This window comes from Cyanistes caeruleus, chromosome 2 (genome assembly GCF_971803275.1).
Source record: "Cyanistes caeruleus chromosome 2, bCyaCae1.hap1.1, whole genome shotgun sequence".
NCBI lineage: Eukaryota > Metazoa > Chordata > Aves > Passeriformes > Paridae > Cyanistes > Cyanistes caeruleus.
Window position 1 is genome coordinate 36,579,289 of NC_141702.1, and position 18,158 is coordinate 36,597,446.

General features: G+C 38.1%; 1 protein-coding gene across 3 annotated transcripts in view; it reads right to left on the reverse strand.

The window, feature by feature from the left end:
* Window positions 1-18,158, reverse strand: part of MDN1 (midasin AAA ATPase 1) — a 91,902-nt gene that overhangs the window by 55,699 nt on the left and 18,045 nt on the right. For all 3 annotated transcript variants that reach the window (XM_086876526.1, XM_086876525.1, XM_086876527.1), the window contains exons 12-34: window positions 17,567-17,662; window positions 16,473-16,585; window positions 15,771-15,919; window positions 15,610-15,670; window positions 14,910-15,121; window positions 13,425-13,528; window positions 12,292-12,436; window positions 11,565-11,661; window positions 10,229-10,342; window positions 9,456-9,603; window positions 9,182-9,292; window positions 8,220-8,371; window positions 7,590-7,768; window positions 7,016-7,224; window positions 5,785-5,931; window positions 4,917-5,058; window positions 4,656-4,790; window positions 4,441-4,579; window positions 3,361-3,499; window positions 3,138-3,268; window positions 2,505-2,649; window positions 1,257-1,389; window positions 485-715 (exon numbers count right to left, since the gene is read on the reverse strand). In XM_086876526.1, coding sequence (XP_086732652.1) covers window positions 485-715; window positions 1,257-1,389; window positions 2,505-2,649; window positions 3,138-3,268; window positions 3,361-3,499; window positions 4,441-4,579; window positions 4,656-4,790; window positions 4,917-5,058; window positions 5,785-5,931; window positions 7,016-7,224; window positions 7,590-7,768; window positions 8,220-8,371; window positions 9,182-9,292; window positions 9,456-9,603; window positions 10,229-10,342; window positions 11,565-11,661; window positions 12,292-12,436; window positions 13,425-13,528; window positions 14,910-15,121; window positions 15,610-15,670; window positions 15,771-15,919; window positions 16,473-16,585; window positions 17,567-17,662 — 3,232 coding nt within the window. The remainder of the gene's footprint in view (window positions 1-484; window positions 716-1,256; window positions 1,390-2,504; window positions 2,650-3,137; window positions 3,269-3,360; window positions 3,500-4,440; window positions 4,580-4,655; window positions 4,791-4,916; window positions 5,059-5,784; window positions 5,932-7,015; window positions 7,225-7,589; window positions 7,769-8,219; window positions 8,372-9,181; window positions 9,293-9,455; window positions 9,604-10,228; window positions 10,343-11,564; window positions 11,662-12,291; window positions 12,437-13,424; window positions 13,529-14,909; window positions 15,122-15,609; window positions 15,671-15,770; window positions 15,920-16,472; window positions 16,586-17,566; window positions 17,663-18,158) is intronic.

Consider the following 18,158-nt stretch of genomic DNA (forward strand, 5'->3'; position numbering starts at 1 on the left):
TTGCCATAGGCCCCCCCCAGGCTTTCTGTTCTGGAATTTCTTGTGCCTTTCACTTTTCCTCCTCTCCCTTATTTATCAGCTGGGCCAGCAGCCAAACACACAGAGATGCATTCTCAGCTATGTACAGGCCAGCACAGACAGATGCTGACATATGGAGTGGGGGATAGAGAGCATAATATGTGCTCAAGTACTGTATCAGCTCAGAACACTCAATAAAAGACATGGATTTTCTTAATTTATGTGCTAGCCATTGCAATATTATTAACCCTTCTAATTTACTTCAGCTTGCTCTATTACTCAAACTCCTGCTATTGAAACACAAGAAAGGCACATGACACACAGGAGGGCTGCCAAATGGAAGTGAAAACATCTCTCAGCAGAGTCCCATGCTGCCCCAAAGCATTTTGTTTGCATTTGGCTAAAAATATTGATACAAATACACAGTTTCATATTTTCTGCCACCAAATGAGCAGTGAATACTTACCTGCTCCTATTCCATCAATATACACCAAACATGCAGCATGGATAAAAGACATCACTGGAGAAATGTTAAGGCGGCTGCATCCCTTAGCAGAACTCGACTCATCCTCTGCCATGACATTCATAAAATTAACCCAGGCCAAGACATCTCTCACACTGAGAATACACTGGCGACCAAACTCTTGATTAGTAAACCATTCAACAAAGTCCATCATGAGTTCTGCTATGTCTGCCCCTAAAAAAAAAGTAAAAAAAAAAACCCAAATGAATTTGTGTCACAATTTTTTTGGTCACATCTACTACACTGTTGTAAAAACATCTTTAAAGTAAGTACAGCTGCATGAGCAATGTGGATGGATACTCTATATCCTAGAAACAGGATAAGAGAAGAGAAAGTTCCTGCCTGAGCTGTTGTTACAGGTAACAATCAAATACCTGTTGTACCTTTTAAATTCAGGTAAACAGACAGCATCAAGTGACTAACAGTGAAGCTGCTGGCAGGAAGTGAAGTGCCAGCTCTTTCAACACTCTACATTGAAACCAAAACTGGGACACTGAAGGGCTGGGGATAGTTCAGCTACCTGGATGGTGAAGTAAACACAGCCTTGAACTTACTTCCATCTAGGCATACACACAGTGAAGGAAGAACAAAGTCCAAAATACATTGTCCTCAGGGAGAAATGTAGCAGAAAAATGGTGACAGTGGTGTACATTCTGAGGAAAGGTTGGCAGCCTCCAAACTCCTTATTTTCTTACCAACACACAGAAATACCTACCACCTTCCTGGTTTACTGCACCCAGAGACAATCCTGGATGAAGATTGTGTTTCACAATCTGCACCAAATCATCCCGGCCATTGCTCTGTGGACACCATATTTCTGTAAATCTGTTGCGCAGCGCAGGGGAAAGCTGCAGACAAGCAGAGTGACAGAGCAATTAAAGTTTCATTACATCATCTTCCCTAAAAGTCAGTTAGCAATAGCCTTGTAGTCACTGTACTTGTAATCAATAAATAAAGTGAACAAGATAGATCTTTCCTTCTAATTTTGACAGAGACACTTTGTAAGAAAATCTTTGAAAGAAGCGTTTTTAAGACTTCTAGTAGTAGCATCAATGCAGGAAAGGGCTGGTAAAGAAAGTTCAAAATAATATAGGAAGAAATTGAGCTGGTCTGCCAGCACCAAAGTTCCATCTCATTCTAGGACACCATGTATCAAACAATGGCTCTGTAATCTTCCTTTGCTTACAGAAGCAAACCACCACATGGGAATTTGCCTTCAATCACAACTCATTTCGCTAATTCTTCTCTTCCTTGGCTGAATTGGTCAAACAAAAATCAGTACCACAAATGCAACCCAGTAATAAATCCTATTTAAACACATGGCTTCAATGAATGGTTCTCTACTCCAGAAACCATTTTAAATGCAGTACCCATCTTAAAAGAGCCTCTGGTCCTTTTGTATAGACCTAGTTTCCAACACTGCTTAAAAGTTTTAGGGTTTTGTTGTCTTACGGGTTTTCTTTAACACGTTTTACATTACTTAATTCTCAACTGCAGCAATTTTTTTTTCATTCAATAAGAAAGATTTTTTGGGATGTGATGTTCATTATTCATGAAGAAACACAAGATGACTAACACTTTCTAAATAGCATTAGGGAGAAAAATCTGCTATGCAACTTTGTACTACCCCAGAGAGCTGGCTTCACAAGTCACAGTTCCTGAACTTGAATATTCAAACCTAACTAGAGTATTTAGTTTTATTACTTATTATTTTAGTTTTATTATTATTAGGTTTCTTTGACATTTTGCTGAGTATTCATTTATAATGCCAAAGTGACAGCCCACAGAAGTGGCAGAAAACAGATTCACTCCAATCCTCCTTTAGAGTGATGAAGCAGATGCCAGCTAGAAAGCACTGGATGCCAGAATTGGCATGATGCATTTTTACATTGCACCTCCAACCACTTAATGGTCAGTATGACCAGAAGTTACATGCTTTATTTCCAGATGTTCTGACATTTACCTCTTTTTTCCCAAAGTCACCTCCTGGGTTCATGGTCGCAAGGATACGGAATTTCTTTCCTGCAACTAATAGTTCTACTTCATTCTCCTCATCATCTTGACCACCTTTTTCAGCAAGTACCAATGTCTTTTCAGCTTCAAGAACACTAGAGAGAAGGTTTAAAAATATTGCTTATTTTAAATTTTGTTCCACACTTCAAAAGATCACTTAAAAATGAAAATCATATTAATTGGCCTGGATAAGCTTTCCTTTACCCAATATAATGGGTGACAGAAAAGACTAAAATTAGGGATACCACTGCAAACAGGTAACGAAGTTAAATTTATATTTTAGTTGCTCTGGGGGTTTTCTTTACACACACACAAAAGAGGGGAATAACTAGATTTTGTTCCTAGGATTTGACAAAATGTGTGATTTCAAGAGCTCACTGACAGGCTGAAAATAATAATATTGCAGATGGTAAACCAGAGATTTTACTTTCAAGTTTTATTTGTATTATTGTCCTTTTCGGCAAGAGAGCAGCTCACCTAAGCCAGGAAACAAATGTACCTGAAAGAAGTCAGATTTACCCCACTCATGTTTGGATAATGAACAGACACACTGAGGATGCTTAGTACCACATTTCAGACATACCTGTTAAGTCGCTCCAGTACAGAATCATCAGCTAAAGAAATCTCATCAAGGAGAAAAAACCCCTCTTCCTTCATTGCTAAAACAAGAGGTCCATCACACCACTCAAAGAGTCTAGAACCATCGGATTCCTCCTAAGGAGCGGAAAAGAAAGTGAGAAGTCGTAACTGCTGCTTTTTTACTTCCATGGTCACCCCCTCCAAGGTGTTACTGGTGTATGACAAACCTGGTCTTTGGGCCTCTGCCTGAGTGGTCGCAGCCCTCCCAGGAAGTCTGATGTCTCCATGTGCAGGTGGCAATTCACTGAGTACAGCTTCTGATTTGCTAATGCTGCAAAGATCTGACAAATGGTAGTTTTACCGCACCTGCAACCAAGTAATTTAATTGACAAGGATGAATTAAAAAAAGAAGCAAAACCAAACCTTCAGTTTACTTTGGACAGGATTCATACTTTCATTGAAGAGTTACGAGGCAAAGGCGCAACATGAAAATTTTCTTCTGCTCCTTTCCTTGAAAGAAATGTATGCAAAGTGAAGCCATTTTTGGCACAACTGTTGCTGACTTGCACAAGAGGCCTTTAATTAAATTAAATCAATGGCTGCAATAATGGATTTCTGCATGTTCAAAGTAAATTTATTTCAGCTTGCCCTTACAGACACTCAAGCAGCCTAACATTTCACTGAACTGGAAATGTGACATGTCTAGACCAAGCCTAAGTCTGAGGGAACAAACTGCTGAGTACCTAGTTTTCATTTACTACCCAAGTAAATTTTCCTTCTTTTCTTGTATTTTTTTGCCTTCTCTTGCATAAAAATTTACTCCACAAAATTATAATTAGCACAAGAGCAGACAGTATCTACTTCCATGACCTCCTCTACAGCATATGAGGTGGAGAAGTGGTAGCAAGACTATACTCAAGCTCATGAAATATGCAAATTGAATGTGCTCCCAGTGAGAAAAATGTCACAATATCCCAAAAGCAGCCACTCCCATGAGGCACAGCAAGATTCTACAGGGCACCTTGTAAAGCTGGGAACAGAAATCAGTTCACTTTCATTTTACTACTTTTATGTAACTTCTATGTAGTTACACAAAGTAGATAAACCCCTCAAAAACACAGATTAATTGAGATGCATCTGCTTCTCCTCAAAAAGGAACTGTGGAAAACAGCAGCTGTGAGTCTGCAATGAATGAGACAGGCTCAAATGTCCCAGATCAAAGCAACACTGAAGCCCATACAATCACTTTGTCTCCAGCTCAGCAGCTGGTACAGCACTACCAAGAATATCATAAAAAGCAAGATTACCCAGTGTCTCCCACGAGCAGTACTGGTTCACCAAACTCCAGGGCTCGTCCCACCAAAATGGCAAGTCTCCTCATCCCTTGAGTCCAGACAACATGGTTAAAATCTCTGTCCATCACTGACATCCACGTGGAAGACTTAGCTGCACAACACAAAGCAATCCATCAGCTTCAGTCACATCTAAAGATCCACCAGTGGGGACCCTCTAGGAAACTCACCCAGTAGCTTTTTGACACTTTCCCCTGAGAAGAGAGACTCAGGATATATTTTTTTATTGAAGTGTTTTTCAATGACATTTTGAATAACATCCACCTCCTCCTGTTTCCTGACTCTGCCTGCCAGAAGCATAAAACCTACAAAACGAGGAAGAGAGAAACCAATTACTACCTGGGTAATCAGCAACAAAAATTTACACTTAAGAAGTAGGGCTGCAAAGTGATTCTACAGGCACTTAAAAAAGCTGGGGCAGCAGATCTCACCATCATTTGCTAAGTGCTGAAGCCAGTCATACTCCTTCTGCAGCTGCTCTGCCAACCTGTACCTTTCAGCCCAGCGGAACAGATCCCGCAGGGTAATGAATCCATGCTTCCCAGCAAACACCGTCGAACCTCTGCGGTAAGACTGTCACAAGGAGAAAATGTGAGGTATTTTTTCATCAACCTGTCCAAATACTTCAAGCAAAGCTAATCACCACCCTCTGCAGTGACATTGCAACAAGAAAATTCTATGAGTAACGACCAAAGAACATCCAGTAGCGAGCACTCCTAAACACTAACTCCTTTTAGGCAGGTATTTGATGAGCACCAGGAAAGAAATAATTTAATAATAATTTTTTTAAAAGAACAACTAAGAATAAAACATACACCTGGAATAAAAAAAAATCCAGTTTGTGCTGCAGTAATTGTTTTTAAATATGAGATAGTTCTAGCTGCATATTAAGTGCCAAATGCCTGTTGAATACAGGAGTGAGTGTCCGAACATATGCAAAATTACTGCTTACAAATAATACCGAATTTCACATGAGCCCAAGACCCCAACAAATCCAATCCTGTACTTTGGACCCAGAGCAAGGGATAATTCTACACATGAAATCCCAAGGTGTCTGGCTTTTTTGGTTTTGGTTTTGTTTTTCGTCCCTAGCTTTCTCTCAAATCTAACATTGTCCTCCCTAGTCTTAGTCTTAACCACTGAAATTAGTACTTTGGTGGGTTCTCTCCACGGTTTAGGATTTTAAATATCCTTCAGCTAACAATACCTCCCCCTCCCAAAGGAATTTATATACTTTGTGCATGTTACTTTGAAATATGTTTGCATTTCTTATACAAAGAGAAAAAAAGAGTCTCATACTTGCAGGTCTAACATGACTTTGACAAGCTTGCTGCAGTAAGAAGGTGGCAAACTGCATCGCTTGTGAAGGATGGTTTCCAGTTCAGCACTTGGCAGTTCATCAAAATGCAACTCCACAAAACGATTTCTGAAGGCTCTGGACAAAACCTAAAATATGAGACCACACTACTGCTTGAACTTTTTCCCTTGACATTGCTCACAGATTGTCCCCTACACATCCAAAGGGAATAAGGACAGTGTCATAGCATACAAATTAACACATACACAGCAACGTTGAGAGAAAGCACAAGAGACAGTCTGGAAGAGGACAGAAGCTTTAAAATGAATTGGGTGTTTTAAGGGCATAGGCAACTAAGCATTACAAAGCCACAAGCTCACTCTCCCTACAATGGGAGAACTGGAAGGGTAAAAGTGATAAAACTTTTAGGCTGACAGTTTCATAAGTAAAGCAAAAGATGCAAGCAATGCAAAATTAGGAATTCATTCACCACTTCACATCAATAGACAGGTATCCCATCATCTGCAGGAAATAAGGGCTTCATCACACACCAGTGTTATTTAGGGAACATCTGAACTCCCCTTCTTCCTCCTCCCCCAGTTCTGACTGCTGAGCACAATGTCATATGATATGGAACAACCCTTTGGGCAGGTGGGGTCAGCTGTCCCAGCTGTGTCCTCTCACAGCTTCTCGTGCACTCTCAACCTACTCCACAAGCAGATGGGGCAGTGTGAGAAGCAGAAAAGGCCTTGAATCTATGCAAGCACTGCCCAGCAATAACCAAGATATCCCTGTGCTATCAACACTCTTTTGATCACAAATTCAAAACACAGCACCATACCAGTCACTATGAAGAAAATTACCTATTCCAGACAAAAACCAGTACAAAATGGACTTCTATAGCCTAAGCAGAATATCTTTTCCAGTACTCTTGGACAAGAAATGCTGATTCAAGTATAATATACGTGAACTCTGGTTCACTAAATCACTTAAATCTCAACTACCTAAAATTAATTAGAAATTCTGTATCCATGAAACAAGCAACTCACCTAAACAGAGCCCAGCTGTACTGACAGCCACCTCAACTCTCTCCCTCTTGAGAGATTCATGCTGCTACACATCAAAACATTTTCACACCATATTTTATGTATGAGAGAGTATTAATTATTAATTATTAATTATGTATTAATTCCCTAAAGTCTTAGCTACCCAAAAAGGATCGATCATACAGACCTTTCTGCCACCATAGAGACCTGGAGGATTCTGTGTGGCAAACAGCATGAAGCGAGGGTGAGCTTTGACAACTTCCTGAGTCTCAGTAATGAACAGCTCTCTGTTATCATCCAACAAGCGGTTGAGAGCCTCCAGAACATCAGTGGGAGCCAAATTCAATTCATCTAGAACGATCCAGTAGCCCTTTCTCATTGCATCTATGAGAATGCCTTGGGGGACCAGAAAAATTCCTAGTTAAAAATCTTATGAAGCAAATCTAACAGAAGCATGTACTCAGACACTTTCAGAAACCAATTTCATTCAGAATAAACAGAATTCCAGAGAAGGAAGCAACAGTATCGTTTAAATTGTTGGCTTATCATCTTTAGGTCTTTGGGACAAGCATGGTGAGAGTGACAAGAACTTTTCAGAATTCACTGAAATTCACACAAGTGATTATTGTCAAAGTGCAACTTCCTACTTCATGACAGGTCATCTCTCCATTCTAATAAACCAGACAATCAGAAAAGAGGAAAAACAACCCAGCTACTGAAATGAGACAGAAATTTGGAGTATACAGAACATGCTCACTTACCTTCCTTAAATACCAACTTTCCAGAGGCATCTGATGTGTAACAGCCAATGTATTCTTGGATATCAGTATGCTCATGGTTGTTAATCCTTACACAATGATTCCCAGTAGCAGCAGCCAACCAGCGAATTAAACTGGTTTTACCAACAGAGGTCTCTCCTTGAATCAGTACTGGATGAGTCCTAAAAGCCATGACCAAAATAGTGGGTTAGACAAGCATGAGCCACGTCTTTCTCACATGCAAGATGTCAACATTATTAAACAACACTACCAAAACACTACCACTTATTTAGGGTATCCAAGATCACACACTAACAGGGAAATACAAATATCTTTAGTCCCAAGTGCTAAGCATGAAACTTTTCGTGGCAGTGCAAAATACGCAGGTTAGTCTAACTGCAAATTTCTAGGTCAGAATTTAAATAAAACTAGGTATGGCAGTAAGATGGTTTAAAAAAACAAGAAACACATGTATAAAGTTCAACACACTCTGTAATGAAAAGGTAACTGTAAAGTAGAAGGAAAATAGACATTATGAATCCAAACAATGAAAGATTAAAGGGGCACAAACAATTCAAGGCCTAAATAAACATATTTAACTTATTTTTTTAACTGAAAAGTTGAAACACTTACCCTGCGGACACAACCCTGACAATGTCTTTCAGATTAAGCTTAACTGAAGGGGTGAGCACATAACTCTCATCTACTGTAGGTTCTTTGTCCCCAGCTGAAATCCAGTATCCTTCTATAAGTATAAAACTCCCTCCTTGAGGTTTTGGTATTTGCTAAGGAGACATGATGGAAATAACAGATTATACAAATGGGTTTAAATTTTCTAATGAAAACAACTACCGTTATACCACTGCTATATATTCTCTAAAGTAATTTTAATTTAATCCCTGAGAACTCCTGCAGTAAGCACTGTTGCCTTGTCACAGAATGCAAATTACAGGAAAAACCTGACCAGATTATTTCAGATATTATTTATGAAGCAGGAATTTTTGCCAGTGGCATGAAGATAAAAATGTCTCAAGAGTCTTAGCACTGAATTTTGAAGGGCATTTACAAGCAGGAACATTGCTTTAATCTTTTTTTATATATTTATACACATTTTCCAGTATGAAAGGGTTTATTTTGAAACAAATACCCATCTCCTTAACTGGCTTCCCCATCCCCCATGCAAAGTCATGCTGGGTTCCCAGCACTAGTGACATTCTTCCTTTCCCATAAGAGACAAAGCACAGATGCTTCTTTGTATACATATGTTCTGCATTCAGAGTCTAAAAATATAACGCCTGAGAAAGCTCCTCCAAAGTCTGTGAAAGCTTTACAGTTGGAGCCACTGCATTAAGCTGCCCACATTCACAGTTCTTTAGTTATTCAGGCTTCCATATTTTTTCAAATTAACAAATAAACCTATCAATATTCAAGCAAAGTAAAAAACTACATAAGAATGGTATTAATTTTTTCTAGTTCTTTGTAAAATGAAAAACAGAACTGCAAGAAGGAAATGTAGAGGAAAAAAAGAGGGAAGACAACTCAAAATATATTTTACTTTAAATACTAGACAGCTCTTTATAATCTTAGTTTCCTACCTGCTTGAGAAGGCTTTTGATGTTGCCAGAGACTATATGCTGGCAAATTAGCTTTTGAACCACTGGGTGAGAACCTCTGTCAAGCTGTGTCAGGAAACTCAAACAGAAGCCCTAAGAAGAATTATTTTCAGTGATAAACATGAAAAATAAGGAAAATAACATATAGATTAAAGAACCATTTCTGTTCAATACTGAACTTCGAGAAGATTATCCTTTACCCAAACAACCTCTGTAGTGAATACACACTGAAACAAATGCCAGCACAGGTAATCACCTCATACAGGGAGCGTGCTATGCTGCCACACGGATTAGATGCTGCAAATCTCAATGCCCTGCATAGGGTACGGAGACTGTAGTGAGGTCGGTGGCCAGTTCCATCCACCAACTTTGTTTCTGCTTCCTTTCTCACAGATAAATAAAAGCTGCAAAAATAAAGTCACACAGAGCTGTTACTGATCAGACCATTGCTCCAAGGAATTAAACCCCAAGTATGAACACTTTAGTTTATCCCCAACTATTACTTTTCCTAAAAGTTCCAGGTTACAAAAGCTGTGCCAAGCTCTGCCATCTGTACAGTCAATGGAGCAAAGCAACAGAGTATTTTTAGAGCCATATTTTTAACAGAGCTCAATATACAGACTGGCTATGAACTCCAAGTATTCTAAACATGAGATAGTTCACCTTACACTAGGGGGGAGAAAGGTAACCCTAGACAAACACACAAGAGTTTCTTCAGAATTATCTACAGAAACAAACCATTTTAGTCTCTCAGATGTGAAAGAGGACTGAAACAACAATGCTATTTAACTGGTGCCACCAAGAAAACAATACTGAATATAAAAAAATAAAACTCGCCTTCCCACAAATACAGAAACCGGCAGAACCAAGAAGATGGATGTCTACACTCTTCTGTTTTCTAAAGCTATGCCAACTGCTGCATGGGGAGCATTATACTGTTTCCCAAAGCAGCCTCACCACAGACTACACTCACATACTTTCTTTTTGTGACTTATTTCACCAAGAATTTAAAGATTACAGTCAACTTACTTGACAATTCCTTGCACTGTATTTTTGTTCACATTCAAGCTTCTCACATAATCCATTACAAGAATATGCAAGTCTCCTTCATTTCTCAATTCTTCTACATAAAGTTCAGTAAACCTGAAAGAATCAAATCAATCTGTAACACTTGAAGACACCTGACCACACTGAAAAATCATGTTATATATAAATCTCATGCCACATAACATTTTAAATTTTTAAGCAACAGAATACTGATTGTTAAAGCTACAGACCCATAGATTTTCAAACCTACAGGCAGACTCAAGAAGAAGAGTAGTTGGAAAATAAGGTATTACTAATACTTTCAAGCAATTTATCTGAATTAAACGTCTTAGACTGAAAGTGGACAGTGTGACTTAAAGAGCAATTTTAAACAATTTACAATAGATACTCAAATGTATCTGAATGTATCTGAACAATGAAGTACTGATACAGCAGTAGCAGTAGTTATTTTTGATAAATAGTAGCCGGCAATTTTCACAAATATAAATTCATTTAAACCTAGCAAGTTATGCTGATGCTGAAGTCTCTTTTCTTCTGTATTACACTCTCTTTCCTTTCACTATCCTGCAGGAGAGCTAATAGCAATAAAACCTTGTTTTGCCACTAATAACTACAAATGGCTAGTTACATATAGCTGGTGCATCTCTACAGTCTTGCCCGGTGTTTATGAATCTGGGAAGGGACTATACATGCAACTTTTGGCACTCATGAGGGAAAACTGCATCAAGCAGAAGATCTGTGCATAAATGAATAGGTAGATGGTACAGAAGAACGGATTTGTCACAATTCCAATTGCCTTGCCATAGCTTATATGCTTTGAGACCATGCATCAAATTATTTTGAGTATCACACATCTGCGCCACCATGTGAGCCACCTTCCTTTTGAGTAAACAAGACTGGATATGCAGCTTCTTACAAGGATCATCAGCTTAGCTTCTGAGTTATGAGAAAGGCTGCTAAACAGTCACCAAGCACTTATTTGTCTTTATTACTCCCACCAGTAACATCAACTGCTGCAGTAGCATTCCCAGGTGCTGACAGCTTAACAGCAAAGAATACCATCTCCTGCCCTCACTGACAACATCCTACACTACTGCTAGACCATTTTCTCATGGCCCAGCTACTTCACCAGAGTATTTTGCTGATTATATTTAATGAAAAACCTTCACCATGAAAGGTAGTTTTACAGGTAGTAAATTTGAGTTCAGACCTGCATCCTCAGGCTTAAGATAAAGCATTCTTCACTGGTCAGTTCCTGAAACTAATTAAACTTTGAAAAAGACAGTGATTATTTTGTCCCAGAATCATTATTTCCTACCTGTTTCTTATTCCTAGAGGAAGATTTCTCTTTCCAACATCTGTAGCTGGATTCATGCATGCAAACAAGCGAAAATCAGGATGACGGAGAAGAGGCTCTAAAGCAAAACAGAAATAAAAGACAAAGTTCATCACAAACACAGGATACTTATACATTAAATACGGTGTATTTTGTCTAAGGCAACTTTCTATTGCTGCACTATTAGACTTACCTAAAAATGCTAGTATCAAAAATTTTCAGAGAATAACCCCATGTGATTTTATCTGAAGTACCTGCATCTTCACAACAGCCACAGGCAAGTGAAACTCTGACGTTTTTGTGCATGGCAAGATGTTGTAACATCACAAAACATTTCAAAAATTATGTGAGCCCTAAATTTGGAAATCCTTTTGTCTTTTTCAGAACAATAGCCAGTGCAAATCCAGCCTGGGATACTCACACCACATCTGCCTCTCTCTGGAGCTCCTGAAAGCAGCATTCAGAAACTGCACTTTTTTTTTACATCTGTAAAAGGAGTTAACTTTCTACACAGCAGCCCCTACATTGCTGTTGAGAACACACCAGTGTTCTGGACCTCTTGGAAAGTACCAAGTCTACAAAGAGCACCTTCCTCTCTCATGCACACATTCATTTCAATGGTAAATGATCTCAACTTATTTTAAACTAGGTAGGATAGGAAACTCTGCTGGATGCCAAGATACAAGATAAGCAAGCATAGAAACAGTACCTGTGTCTCCTCTGTCTAGTAACACCAGTGACCCAGATGATCCTTCCAATAAACCACTCAGGCACTCCAAAGTCTCTGCTGCAGCCAAATTAATTTCATCCAATAAAATCCACTCTCCTTTTTTTACTGCCTGTGCCAGAGTACCCTAAAAGTAAGATCAATTGTTAATCATGTTGCCAGCAATGAAGTGTCAACTGAAGCATTCAGATACTGGAAATACTCTGTGTGCAATGGCTTGATTAGACAAATGGCAATTCCAGGCCTTTTACAGCATTAGCAGTTTTACTGCGCTCTCTCAATAACAGCAATCATTTTGCCAGCCACAGAAGTCAGACAGTTATCATACCAATTTATCAGTTACCACTTAGATTGGCTCAAATACAACAGATTTAAGATCCCCTTATTTGTGCAATCTACCACTGTGGTGCATATGCATCATTAACACCACATGAAAATAAAGTTAATCTGAAGAAATCCATAGACACAAGCAGTATTATGCTCTTAAGGAATGTGTACCCTATTAATCAAAACTGTACTTAAGTCAGAGGTTCTCCAACTACTCATAAAGACATTTTTTTACAGAGGACTGGTCAACATTTTACACACTTTCCATGAAATTTGAGAGCATATATTCAGATTATCAGGGTGGCAATAAACAAGCATAAGTAAACCTCCTAATGGTTTCTCCTAATCACACTTCATGTCATTAAAACATATTATGGGTTTGAAATGTTTAGAAAAATCACTTCTATATAAACAGCACAGATTCTTAATATTAAATCCTTCACTGGAATCCCAAGACAGAAGCAAACCCTACTGGACACTGATCAAGAAGTTTTTTTCTAATCTCCTAGAGTTGAAAAGAAGATATGACATACTGATATTCTTATCATACCAGTCCTAATTCCTGTTATACAGCACTGAATTAATGTGCCACCAACAAACCTGTCTCTCACTGCCCATCTCAGCACTGCTTCCTTGAATCTGCAGACTTGATTTCACAGTTATCATGGCACACGTTTTACTTCACAGCAAGGTTCTTGCCAGGAAACTATTTATATAATACTGTTTGGAAAGTCTTTTAAATACTTCTAGTTATCCCTCCTAGCATCAAAATGCAAATATCCAAATACCTCAACAAATGCAAAGAGAAGAGCATTTTCTGTCATTTTCATCTGTTGATGAGCATGAGTCAGTTTAAGACCAAATGCCTCCCACTTTTCCTTCAGTGGTAAGCCTGCAAATAAAACAAATTTAAGTTTGTACCATCAGAACAATAGCACAAAAAAATGTTTGACAACAGTATTTTAACCAAGTTGTTTCAAGCAGAGAGATACAAAAGTAAGCTCAAGCAACAAAAACATTCAAGTCCTGTAAATGACACACCACAAATAAAAAAAAAAAATTTAATCTTGTTGTTTTGTGCATGTGTGGAATTCTGTTTTTTAAATTTAACTGTACCCATATGTCAATAGCACTCAGATAATTTGCTATTCATTGCCAGATGAGGAACTAATACTTATATTATACTTTGTTCCAGCATGACTGTTACCACTCTCTCATTTCCAGAGACAGAAAGAGGCATGTCACAAAAACAAATCCAAATCTATAAGCCTTATGACAGAACAGATTAACAATGAACACTTCAGTATCAATAATTAACACACTACTGCTTATCAGTTACAACAATATTTACTATGGCACTGCTTTCAGTTATTTGTTAAAATCACTATCTGAGCTACATACAGCATCAAAATTCTTTAAGAAACTTTGCAGGTTACAGATTTCAGCTTGTCTTTATTTTAGGATTGTCAATTCTTGCAAAAAGTGGTCTTTAAACTCTCTTTTAAAGAACAGTTATCTTAGTGTCTGTATATTCAGAAGAACCAGTTAAAAGAAGAATGAGGATAAAGTTCATAATTAATTTTATTTAGCCCAAACTGAGTGAAAGCTACAACTTCACTTGTTCTTCTGGTCTAGAACGAGAAACAACTCCATGCAAGGCAAAGTATCAACACTGCCTCAGCCCCAAAATGGGCTGTGAGGTATGAAATGAGAAAAACTTATTTGGAGACAAAACCACAGTGGAATAAAATAAAGTTCTAGGCAGGTCAGCATCACTGACATAGGAACCATGGCAAAAGCAAGCTCTTAAAAATAATTCCTACCTACCCTAAAAGTTTGGTTTTGTTATTGTTGTTTCGCTTTGTTTTAAAAACAGGACATGTTTGTGAGACGTAAGCAGGTTCCAGGGCTGAGAGTATGAATGCATTCACACAGAAGACTGACACACAACCAACCAGGACTGCTCACCAGCACAGCTAACAAGTGCTCAGTGGAGACCAGATGTCAAGGGTACCACAGGGCAGACAATCTGACACAGCTAACAGCAGAGATGAAAAGGAAAAAAAAGGAAAAGGGAAAAAACCCAACAAACCAAAACAAAACCCAAATACTGTTCGAACAGCATTCTGAATGCTTTGTTGCAATGTTGACATTGCATTTCTCAAAAAAAACCCTAAACCTCAAACAAGCCCAAATTACAAAAGTCACCAGTATTTATCTATCCTCTGCAGTGGTTTAGTACTCATGTGTGTTTGATCCATCTGAAGCCTTACCAGATGCATTTTCTTTTACTTCTTTATTAATAGCAGATTTATGAATATGTTGCATTAGTTTTAGCAGATCATGCCAACGTTTCTGCCTGTAGCAAGTCTGAATGTGTCCCAAGAATGTTTGATTTTTCTTCCTAGAGAACGTCTGAGAGAAGAGTTCTTCAAAAGACTCTCGCAGAGGGAGCCAGATCAGCTTGTTATCCACAGGCTTGTAACTGAAGAGAAGCAAAAGAGTAATTACTTATGGGAAACAGCCATCTGTGAACTTAAAAGAGAAAACAAGTCCAAAAACAGTTACTTGAAACAACAACAAGCTGCACGGATGAACCCTTCTTTCTGAAGTTTTTTACTCAGCTAACAAACTAAATAGAATTGCACATATTTAAATGCACCTCATGAGGTGATTTTGTAAAGACAGGAACACGCTGAAAAGCAAAGTATTTATAATACTACCAAACAATGTGTCCAGTGAATATTACATCAGACAGATATTGAACAGCTTGTCCATTTTTAAATTGGGCTGTTTTTGAATGGCTTAATCACACACAGCTCTGCAAACAGTTCAGTGAAACTGCTCTGCTCTCCAGCATGGACAAGAAGGTTTCTGCATGTAAACATATTTATTAAGACATTTATCCTACTATGAAACAGATACTGCCCATTTGTTCTGCAGGAACAGACAAAACAGTGGTCAGTGACTCACCCCCCTAGGAGATCTGCTGTGTCACTTTGTTGGTTCATGTTGACAACCCTCAAACGGTGTCCTTGAAACAGAGATAAAAAGCACCATCAACTTGTAGGTTTGTTCATTTGTCGTTTTTCAAATTATCTTCATGTAAGTAACATTTTTCACACATTATTTACCTGTAATATGAGCTAGGTACTGAACCGTTGAGGTTTTTCCAGTTCCTGTTTCACCAACCAAAAGCACAGGCTCTCCTTTGACAACACACACTGCAAGCTCTTCAATCAGTACTGCAGATGGCCGTGTGGCAGCAAAGGTATGTTTTGCCCTGGAAAAACAAAGCAAGTTACTCCTAACTTAAGATTTATCAAGGAGTTCATTTCAATTCTACCTTTATTATTTTTTTTAGTGAAGTGGTTTGATTTAGAATTTTATTTTTAATATAGAAAAATATGAAAAGAAATAGTTCTAAAATATCCTTGTAATAAGATACTTATTTATCTCAAGATACAGCCTAAAAATTCAGGGTTTCCATACAACTTCCTGGCCAATGAAGTCAGTGACACATACTATAAAAATCTCCCTCTACAAAGGTAGATCCATTGAAATCTTTTTGTAACAGCTGTGGATCCACACTGCTTTGAAGACACTCTAGTTCAAAGAAGCTGAAAATCTCCATGCTTTGGCTGTCAGAAGTGTATCATGCAGACACTCATAAAAATACACAAGGCAAAACCTAGATTGCAAGGGAAAGAGCTCTCACATTGCTTTCATTAGAGAGAGAATACCCAATTAGCATTCTCCTTCACCCTGTGACCTGCTGTCTATTCTATTCCACCACAAAATATTGCAACTCACATGGAAACTACAAGATATTCTACCTTTGTACAGTGAGAGCATGATTCTGCTTCTTCACAAGATTCACTCTTCCAATGGAGACTTCTTGTTCCCGTATTGAAATTTCTGGTTTATAGAGCTCACAGAAGAACTCCACCTATGAAAAAAGCATCAGCGTTTCCAGTACTAACGTTGATTACCACAGTAAGAACACCCACACCATGCTACCAGTATTGCTTTGCAGCAAGTTAATTTTTAATGGTAAAATTATGTACTTTGCAGGTTTTACATAATCATCGGCTAAAATAGTGAAGGATCTCAGAAGTGTTTTTATGTGCACAAACAACTTTCAGCTTAGTTAAGTTGGTAATAATAGTCTCTGCCACTGTATTTCTGCTTCATCTACTTCCATGGTAGTTCAACTACACAAACTTGAACAGTTATTTTAACAATAAGCAAACAATCTCCCTTGAAAAAACCCTTTGTGTAAAAAAGGATATTTTGCTACTCGCAGGGAATAATACATTCCTGTAATGAAATAATGCAAAGGACAAAAAACAAAAACCTGAAGAAGTTTCAGGAATCCATCTGTCAACTTAAAAGTAACAATAGAGGGAATTTGCTTTGCAGACTTCTACAGTCAGGAATAGTTGACAAAGAAATGATTTAGTTTAATTCTGTCATTTATGGAGCTTCACAGAGGCAGCTGATATTGTAATCAGTGAGTACAGAACAAGTAGCAGTAAAGATTATGTTTTTCTCTGATCTCTCCATTTAAGTGATTAACATTCACTGTAAACCACCTAAGAAAAAATACATTCTTTGCTACCCTGTGCACCTAGTGGTATCATGTGCTTAGGCAGCTGTGCTGTTCCAGTTGTGAAATCCCTTTTTGTATCATGAGGCCATTTGCTCTAAAACAGGTTCCCTGGAACTTTCAGAGAAAAAAAAAAATGCAGCTGAATACAAAATAGGAGAAAAACAGATCCTGGGATGGAACAGAAAGCAAAAAAACTGAGAAAGAGAGGTGGGCATAATTTTAAATAAAAAACAGCAGAACATATTTCAATTAATCATAGAAAAATTACAACCTATAGAATCTGCCAATAAAGATCATGTTAATTGTACCTCAGCATACCTTTTTTTTTGAAATGTTTAGGTAACTTCCAATAACTTTTGCCATTTTCTGTCTGCTCCCTTGGTTGGACAACATGGCTGTGAAACAGTCCAATGCCTGTCAAGGGGAAAACCAACTTCTTGAAAACTAGTTTTGTATGATTTTATCTGTCAAGCACCATCTTAATCTAAATGAGCCCAAATCCAATCCAGCCACTGTAAATGGAACTGTTTCACTGTCCTCTGATTGAGTCAAACAATAGAGTTCAAAAGGATGCAGTAAGAACTTCTAAACTCTGTAATGTAATGGGTTTACACCAAAAATAAGAACTTTTCAATGACCAGTCACAAATTTTTAGATGAATGGACCAAAATGGAATAAAAAGTAATTATAAGATCGCACATCTCAAAACTGCCTCTGATGGATGCACACCCAAAAAATTCCCAACCTATATTGTAAACTGATAAATTGGTAAGTAGAAAAGCAGCCCCATATTACAAGAAAATGAAAGGTCTCAGCCATAAAAAATCCTAGATTGTATCAGTTAAAATTATTTTGCACCATGCTCTTCATATGACAGCAGTAAATTCTTTCAGCACCTTACTACCAGCAA